General features: G+C 35.8%; 1 protein-coding gene across 1 annotated transcript; it reads left to right on the plus strand.

Annotated features, from left to right (window-relative positions):
- Positions 1 to 4,581: 4,581 nt before the first annotated feature.
- Positions 4,582 to 8,593, plus strand: LOC116256637 (pentatricopeptide repeat-containing protein At1g79080, chloroplastic). The gene is given in 10 exon segments (XM_031633029.1): positions 4,582 to 4,597; positions 6,661 to 6,735; positions 7,032 to 7,385; positions 7,388 to 7,476; positions 7,479 to 7,639; positions 7,641 to 7,704; positions 7,706 to 7,802; positions 7,805 to 8,192; positions 8,312 to 8,481; positions 8,484 to 8,593. Coding segments are annotated over 10 exon segments (1,524 nt in total).
- The last annotated feature ends 1,352 nt before the right edge of the window (positions 8,594 to 9,945 follow it).

Genomic DNA, 9,945 nt, shown 5'->3' on the forward strand with positions numbered 1-9,945 from the left:
TTACCTCAAGTTAATTTATGTGTTTGTCGAGAAAAAACTCGTCGGCACTTGTGTCCCAATGGTACAAAGCATCGAAAAATAATGATACCATTGCCAACACTCTTCACCATCAGGATAGGAAAGACTTTTCCCAATGGCTAGAATTGTAGGGATGCATCAGTGTCTAGACAGTACAAAAACCATTGGGGTTTCTTAAGATTTCCCAATAGTTCTAGCCATTAAGAATTTAGTTAGATGCCGGCAATTTTTACCATTAGAACTTGTAAATTGATCTCCATGGTTCTGACCGTTGAAATTTCTCATGTTTTGCCATAGCCATTGGGAGTTGTATTTAATTCTCAATGTTTAAACATATGAGAAATTGTGTGTGTGTGTGTGTGTGTGTGTGTGTGTGTGTGGATTGAGAGTGACAGACCCTTCATGAAGTAATAAAATTATTATTTCATTTAAAAAAAGCATACTTGGTTGCTACATTCCACAAACTATTTAAGGAAATACAACAATTTTCTCATTTAGTACGTAACAAATTTAGCCATTACATAATAGAAAAAATTACATAAAACCTTACTACAATTAACAAAAGTGTCAACAATTTGGTCATTTCACATACGATAATGACAACCTTAATGTAATGCAACAAGTGCAACCATAAAGAAGTAACACCTACAGACTTTCTAGTCCAACCAAACACTATAGATTATGTGCAAATCACCACTTCTATCTTATTCAGTGATGCTCCTTGTATGTCTGACCAATGGTAGGTTTGTAAGAAGCATAATGTTGTAATAATACTGCATTGCAAGCTGGAAAAGATCAGAAACCAAAGAAGACCTCTATCATAGAGGTACAATTGCTTGCTTCTTTTTTGGATTTTTGTCCTCCAGTGAGTTCAACCAATTCCCTATACAGCACAATTGTGTACAATCAAAATTCAAAAGTAACATCAACAACTACACCCCAATCATTAACAAAACCCAGTATATGTGGCTAGAAAATTATAAGAATAATGTCTCCAATAGAGCAAATAAATAGAAATAAAAGTAATTAGAACAAAAAAAAGTATGGCAGGGTGGTTGACGAAGATAAAATATTGTAAGTGCAACTTCCATTTCAGTTCTTAAGGCAAATAATTGGAGCTTCACGTATAAAGTGATTGTATGAAAACTTTGTCATCAAATGCTCAATTGCTATTATATTTGAGTGAAGCAACAGGCCGGCATTGGCAAGAATTCATTTGATAACATACAATATAAGTATAAGGAAGACATTGTTGTTTTGATGTCAAATGTGATATAGTTATAGGCCAATTCATCTAAACTTTTAAGACGACTTAGTTGATAATGCATGTGGTTGAACTACATGAGCAGAAGGAGATAACTAAATGAAGGAATGTTGTTCCCCACCTTGACATTTGAATCACACCACTACTGCGAAGTTCAATTTGTTTTGAAACACACTGTCAATTTTGTCTATATATGTTCATGTCAATTATGTCCTCAAATACAATACATTATCAAATGCTTTTCAATTTCCTAACATAGACAAGCTGGGAGTAGGTGAATCTCCACCAGACAAAAAATAAATGTTAGGCAGTCTTCTACAAGCACATGCAAACCCATATGAGGAAAGGAGTTTGGGTGAAGTGATGAATACACTTTTTATGATATTTTTGTAGGTGATGATGGTCTTGGTTGTGACATTCAACAAAGTAAGAGAGAATGTTGATTGAGTCGTGGCAAAGGCAGCTCCCATTGAAGCATGCAGCAAAACAATTAAGAAGTAGCATGGTTGGGTTGCAATTATTATTTCCACTGTAAGTCTTCTTAGCATAACTGATTGTGTAACCTAAATTGAAGCTTTTGCATGCTTGATCTATAACTTATCAGCCAAAACAAGATCATAGACATGCAGTGAACATTAAGGCCTATCTGCATGAATTGATCTTAAATTTGGCTGAAACTGATTCGTACATGTGAAGTTTGGCAACTAGACTCTTTCAAATTGATTCTTATAATAAGTTTTCAACTTTGAACTTCCTAAAACATGCTGAATTAGGCTCATAAATCACCCTATTGCTGCTGAAATATTGAGTTTTTCACAACTTGAAAGATTGGAATGAAGTTTGCACTCGAGATGAAAGAGTTCACAGAAATTGTAGGTGCTAGTGGTGGTGACCTTGATGCTAATGTTCAAAAATTTTGTTTGATCATTCTTCTCCCTCTTTTTGGAGAAAACCACACATTCTTGGTAAGTTATCCATTTCCATTTGGCTTTTGAGTTATGTAGAAAGGATGCTCTCACCATTTAGTGGTCAAGTAACCCGGTAGGAGTTTCTTTTGTTTGAAAAGCATCATAAATTGTAGTCTCAATTTCAGAAGTAGTGGTATGTTGATGACTCTAGCTACAAGTCACAAGTCAACAATGACAAGTATTAGTTTTTCCTTTACCACAAAATGGTTTTTTATTTTTATTTTTTACTTTTGGTCTAAAGTTCATGCAGATAATGGAGGCTCCAACCGCTGGATTTCAAACCATTTGAAAGCCTTCAATAGCTAGTTCTTTAGCTCAATGAAAGGCACTATTGTCCCTTCTTTCACCAACAACATACTTTGATTTTTTTTCAATTCAAATTTATCAAGAGAGTTGCTAATAGCCATCTTGGATTTTAGTGAACCATTGTAACAATTTTTAACCTCTACAAACCAATTGAGCTTTTGATCTACTTACTTCTCCATTAATTTCATTTATACATTTTGTCATATTGCAACTTTCCCTTTACTTCATCCAATGAAATCTCATACTCCTAACCAGGGGTGGAGCCAGAAATTTTTCATGAAGGGGGGCGAATTAAAGTTTCTAAATTTTGATAGGGGCCAAAATGTCATTTTTTAAATTTTTATATAGGACAACTGAAATTTTCTAAAATGTACATGTAAATTTTTTTTAATGTTTTTCTTTTTGAGGGGGAGCAGGGCCCCTGCAGGCCCCCTTGGCTCCACCCCTGCTCCTAATTCTTCATTTTTATTAAAAGCAAGAAATGGGTTTCTTTTTCTTTATCAAAGATTCAAATTCTTGAATAAGTATAACAATCAAGAACACATCAATAGGCATAGACATGCCATTAATTGAAAGACATTTTATATATATCATAATCACTTAAATGTAGATCTGCCTATGATAAAGCATTTGAAAAAGACACACATGAACCTGTATGGAGGGAGAGCTGATTTGTGGTTGTAAATGGAGAATAGAAAGTCAATGGAGGTGAACCTGATTGATAGTTAGGTAGTTTTCATCAATGATACTCAAAAGCATGTTTTCAAGAAAAACAATTTTAGAAAACTTGGATTTCTACAACATGAAAAAATGAATGTGCATGAAATGGACTATGTTGAACTTAGTTCACCTAGAAAATAATTACATTTTTGTATTCAATTGGGGGAGCATTTGATATGGGGCAGCTCTTACGGTAGTGACTTCCAATTTGTGAGTTGTTAAAAACATATGCCCAAGGAACCTGAAAAGGCAGTATTGATGCACATATGGATTGTTGATCGTTGAAAAAAGGGAAAGAACTAAGATCCATCTTCTTGTGGAAAAGCATTTGGCGAGAAACAACAAGCTGGATTTTCAGATAAAAATTACTCTGTCAATGGTTGTTGGGTATAAATGTGAATATGTCAACCATCAATCATTGATCATCAAGTTGTATCGACTCCACATGTCGTCAGCAAGTTATTTGAACTCTTCCATAAAAAATCTCTCCACAATCCATGATATGTGAGTGTTTCTCCAATGGACGCATTGTTCTCTACTAATGATGGCATGTGTTAGCAAGTGGTTGCATAGAAAATCACCCCAACTCAATCTGTTGTATATGCCCTCTGCTGACAATAGTCTCAGTTGGGTCCTGGACATGCCCTTTCTTGATGCGAGGCCACCCATGAGGGGAGGTCTCTTTTGTTGGTAGCATAATGGTGATTTATTAAAATAATGACCTAATGCAGTAATTAGTGTATGTCAAGACAACAATAATGCAAGGAAATTAAGCAATTTATTTGAATATATTGGAATTATTGTTTGATAAGACAATGCAACAAAATAAGATAGATAGTACCCAAATGAATCACCCATTGTTGCCGCTCTATTTTTTTATGCTTTCTTCTCATATCCATAACCAAGTGCAACTGCCAATATGTCCCATTGTAAACCATGGAAATCACTTTCTTAATTGGCAATGACAATATGTCCCAATAAATTATGTCTGATGGATGAACAAAAGCACTAAAACATGGATAGACACTCAAGCCCTGGTAGGGGCCTTTCTATTCCTTTGTTTATTTCCTCAATGACTTCATGCATACTGTTTTGGCTTACTTCACCACACACTTCATTGTGGTCAATCAGTTTGTTCACCAAGTGGAATAAATTTGATTGTTTAGGAGTAAGAAAACAAGTATTCTTCAAACCGTATGTTCATCACCAATGCAATTGCTATATTTCTCCACAAATTCAAAGCAAGGTGATTGTTTATGAGGTAGGAAACACCATAAAATAGATTGATCATTTAAGTGGCAGGTAATGGCGGAAATTTATGGTAATGTATCCAAGGGCATTTGAATAAATGCCAAAATGGCATTATAACTTGTTCAAGCCAATTAGGTAAAGTTACCAAAAAATGTTGTATTTTATTGACATTCATTTATGCAAAAAGTATGAGTTTTTATGTTTGGCTTTCTTTTTCACTTATGGGCATTTATACAACAAATATTTCATAACAGTCTGGCTTATTGCGAAACTAACACCCAAATTAGTCACATGCAGTGAAACACCATTTACCTGAAAAATAAAAAGCATTAGTGCTGCAATTTTTTAAAATACTATCATCTATGCTAGAATGTATTTTTCTCATTTTAGCTAATGGTTTTTTTTTTCTTTTCAAGTCAACATACTTACAGAAATGCACTCCAAATATGTCTACACACGAGCCGAGTCAAGCTCGAGCTGGGCTAGCATGAGCTCAACTTGAACTCAAGGAACTTGAGCTCAATAGAACAAGCTTGAGCTCAATTCGACCATACAACATCAAGTTCGAGCTCGACTCACATGACTTATTTATCATAACTTAAACCGTCTCATTTCTTTTAACTTGTTTAACTTGCTAACTCATTTACCTAGTTTTTTTAAGTAATTTAACTATGAATGACCATTTAATAGAAAATCCGAAGAAAGAATGAATATACTCTGCATCCAAATATCACCTAAAAAAAGCTTAACAATAGAAAATCTCTCACTCATGACACATTTATGTAGTCAAGCTGAACAAAATTTAAATAAGTCAAGTTCTTACAACTCAAACTCGGCTCGTTTAATGTTACGAGTATAAATTTAAACTCGAGCTCGAATAGTTTATAAACAAGCTGAGTTCAAAGTCAAGTTTTTACGAGCGAGTTCAAACTTGGGTTGGTTGTGCAGCCCTAACTCCAAATGCTTGATAGTTACATAAAAAATGTCCATTATTAAGTGAATAGAAGAGATAGTTGGAGGTAACAAACGATCGCCCTTTGCCTGCTTGCGAGGATATTGACTGGTATGATTCTAGTACCACTGTCCACTTTTTTTGTGTTGCTTAATTGGATTTCTTAGTCAAAATACAAAACACTGGAAATTATATCTAAATATTTGCATGTAGCCAGATTGGATATTCATAAAGGTTGGATAGTCATTATATTCGACTAAGAAACCCCCAATGGCATGTGGATTTGATTATTAAATCAAATGCTAATTTTCTTATCAAATGTTAATTTTCTTACCACATCTCACTACTTGAACTTAGATTTGGATCAAATATCAAATTATCAGATCTAATTACTTGAGTCTGATTTGGAACAAAATATCAACTTAGATGGATACCATTCACCCCCTTTTCGTCCAAGAAAAGGGCGACTCTTAGTACTCATCCATAACTTTCTTCACTATTTGTCCAACATGCTAGAGAATGGTATTACATATTACATCCACAAACTCCAATTTTGTCCCATTTAACTCAAATTTGAATGCACACAGTACTCATTTGACACTTTCAGGCTTTCGGTAATATATCAAGTCCGAGTTTGGATTTCAAGAAATAGTAGCGGTGAAAGTGAAATATGGGGTCAATTGAAGGCCTGAATCAGAAAAAAATTCCTATCTTTTCTATTTATTGGATAATGGATGTGATCCTTTCCTATTTCAGTGATTGTTGTTTAGATTTTGGGAGGAACTTGCGGGGTACAAGAAGCGAAAAAAAAAAAAGTAAAGAAAAGCCATGTACGTTCCTCTAAACTCGTTACCTTTCGTTGCTCATCTTTCTCCTTAATTTCTCAAACAAACCTCTGAAAAAGAAAAAAACTCTCTGACTTCTCTTTTGTTTTGCTCTTCTTCAGGATTTTAAATTTATGCATATCAATTCCGTGTGACAAAAAGCCCAGGTCTAGAATCCCTCTAACATGTGCCCTTTTAGATTACCCAAATTTTTGTTCTTGGCAAGTTCCTAACCATCTTCAACCATCTTCTTGTGTGTTGGTTCTTTATTTCTTTGCGAGGACATTATTTGTAGTTTGTTTAGTCATGGTAGCTCTTGTTCAGTCCCTTTCACTACCATCTTTGCTCCTTCATAAGAGAAGGATGTTTTCGTGCTGCCCAACTGGAGAAATGGGAAGGCTGACGCAAGGGCAAAGGAGATCAGACTCAATAATTAGACCTGGGTATCGGGCTGGCCTAGGTCGGCCCAATGCCCAAAACCCGAGCCCGGGCCTGGGTCCGATACTAGAGCCCAGGCCCAGCCCAATTAAAATAAAAAAAATAAATATAAAATACATTTTAAATAATAAAATATATATTATTATTAAATAAAAATAATAAAAAAATTAAAAAAATTGTTAATCGGTCCAACCCTGGGCCCCAAGCTGGCTTTCTCGGGCCCAGGCCCGATTGGGCCAGGTACCGGGTACCCGTTGGATACCCGAGCCCATTGCCCAGGCTTTTCAACCATGCATTCCTTTACTTGGCATACATGTTCGAGAAGGGCCACACTCCAGATGCTTTTGGATGCACTGAGCTCTTATTTGACCTCTTCAAGGCTAACAAGATCAAGAAAGCAATCAAGGTCGTGAAAACAATGGTTGGTTTAGGCAACTTTCCTGATGTGGCTTCTCATACATTTCTTGTCAACCAATTGTGCAAGGAGGGCAATGCTGGCTATGCCATGCAGCTGGTGGAGAAGATGGATGAACATGGCTGCTCCCCTAACACTATTACATACAATTCTCTTGCAAGGGGTCTACGGAGTGGCCTATATCAAAGACTTCAGTACCTAGAGAAGTTGATGCACAGGGGTCTCATTCCAAATACCTTTACTTACTCGAGTGTGCATGCAAGGAGAGGCGTATAGATGATGCTCTAATGCTTTTGGATGGAATTGTGAACAAGGGTGGCAAAAACCTAATCTTGTGACATACAACGTCTTAGTAACTAGGTTTTGCAAACAAAATAGATTGGATGAAGCCATTGAGTTCCTTAGGGAATTGTCATCCAAGGGTTTTGAACCAAATATTGTTACGTACAATATCCTATTGAAAAGCTTGTATTTTGAAGGTCGAGGATGAAGCAAAAGAGCTATTATCTGAAATGAGCAGCAGACAGTGTGAACCAAGTTTAGTCACAATATTTTGATTGGATCGGAACTGAAGAAGCAATTGAAATTTTGGAAGATATGGGTAGGAGTAACCTAAAGTCGAATGCTGCAAGCTATAATTCAATAATCTCAAGCTTTTTAGGCATGATAAGGTGAAATTTATGATCAAGTTCCTTTATCAGATGATGTCCAGACATTTCTACCCTAATGAAGGAACCTATAATGCACTTGTTGTTCTTTGTGAGGTAGAAAAGGTAGAAGAAGCATTCTCCATCATATAAGTACTAGGCAACAAACAGAGTTCCTTCATTCATGAGTTTTATAAGAATGTGGTCACATGTTTGTGCAGAAAAGGGAATAATAAATTGCATGAATTTCAGCTTCTTCATGAGATGACAAAAAGTGGTTTCACTCCTGATTCATGCACAATATCATTACTGATAAGGAGACTATGTTTGGAGAACATGTTGGAGGAAGTTATTGAGATTTTCACTGTGATGGAGGAGTACAATTACTGACCTCCGAGTGACGGAATGGAAGAGCACCAGTTCCACATTGCAAGGATCTGGAGTCAAAGGATTCGAACATTTGCATGTTGGTATCAGAAACCGATGCCTGACCACTTGGCTATGTCAGTGGTAACCTGGGAAAAAGAAAAAGGGCTCGAAGAACGAGCCGTGCAAGGGCACAGGGATATAGCAACCCTTTTTGTGGTGAAGACTGTAACCTTTATGGTTGGGATGGCATAAAAAACAAACAATTTCATACTTATGAAACTACATACACAATTTTTGTTGAAGGCTTGCTCATGAAGATGAAACAGAATTAGCATCACAAGTTCTAAGCGAATTACGTTTTAGAAAACTTTTGAATTGGAACACCATGGAAAGTTTCATGATGCAGTATGACATGGAGTAGGATACAAATCCAAATAGGGGCAGGCTCCATGCTAAACTCTGATCCAGCCTCATGCTAATCCCTGATGTTTTTGTGGTAATTATAATTGGGAAGCAATCAATTTAAGCAATATTCCAACATTCATGGCATTTTTCAATAATGGTGAAGTACTTCAGTTTCAGAACAATAGATTTTCACTAGGATTCCCAGGCTCATTCCTTCAGTAACTTGCTTTCTTCAGGTGTTACTTCCATTGATCACACTATAAATGAAATATTTATCTTGTAAAAAACTGCTTGAGTTTATGCCGGATTTGGGCAGCAGTATGGTATATATATATATATACAAGAATGTTGTTTGTTTGCTGTATTTTGGGAAGGTGGATCCTTTTGCACAAAGTTTCACATGAATTGTATATTTTAAGTGATGTCTCAGATCCTGAAATGATGAATAAAGAGGAAATCTAATGAAGAGCCATACTAAAATGACAAACGGCGAACAGTGAGCAGAAAGGGATACAAAATGACATTTGGTTGCAAGCTGTACAATGGTATGACTATGATATTTACAAAAATGAAATTGCAGAAAGAACGTCTGAACTCTTAGGTAAATCAGAAGAATGACGTTATGTATATATTAACGGTCAACGAAATTTCTTAACTAATATGTCAGTCAACTTGATTAAATTCAGGGAACCAAAACTTTAGCCATGTAAACTGGATAAATTATATTTAATTGAGAGAAGTAGTCTTTATCTAATAAAAGTGTTTATTATCTAGTGCAAAACATTTAGAAGCAATAAACTAAGTTACATACCTCAAATATACAATTATATCCACCAGAGAGAGAGAGAGATGGAGAGATAAAAAAAAAGGGATACTGAGGTCACGTCGTTCCCTTTTTGGAAGCAAAAAGAGGACAATAGTTTTTGGGCTTTGAATTTTTTTTCCCTTTATCAGCAGTTATAGCCCAAAACCTTGTCTGAACGAGTTTGCCAATCTATTAGAAGAAACTGTCCATTCTGAAGATTAATCAACTCAGTGTTGGTTCGATCAAAGTCTGCCTGTTTATGATTACTTTGTGAAAAGCATCCTTCTGTAGGGTGTAGCAGCACGTCTGAAGGCAGAAACAAGACGCTTTAGAGTGCAAGAGTCCGCCAAGTTCACTTTTGTTCTTATCCGAGCAGTCGTTGGTCCTTTATTTAATTCATGTGACTTTTTTCTTAATATTGATTTTGGATCACATCGTTCCATGTGAATTGAGCCCATACTGCCATGATATCTTTGAGAGTTTGGCTTTTATTATTTGGTGGCTGTATTTCCACGTACCCCATTGAAAATAGAACTTGGGATATCTGTATCCAGCTTAGGTTA

The sequence above is a fragment of the Nymphaea colorata genome, chromosome 6, assembly GCF_008831285.2.
Source record: "Nymphaea colorata isolate Beijing-Zhang1983 chromosome 6, ASM883128v2, whole genome shotgun sequence".
In the NCBI taxonomy this organism is placed as follows: Eukaryota; Viridiplantae; Streptophyta; class Magnoliopsida; order Nymphaeales; family Nymphaeaceae; genus Nymphaea; species Nymphaea colorata.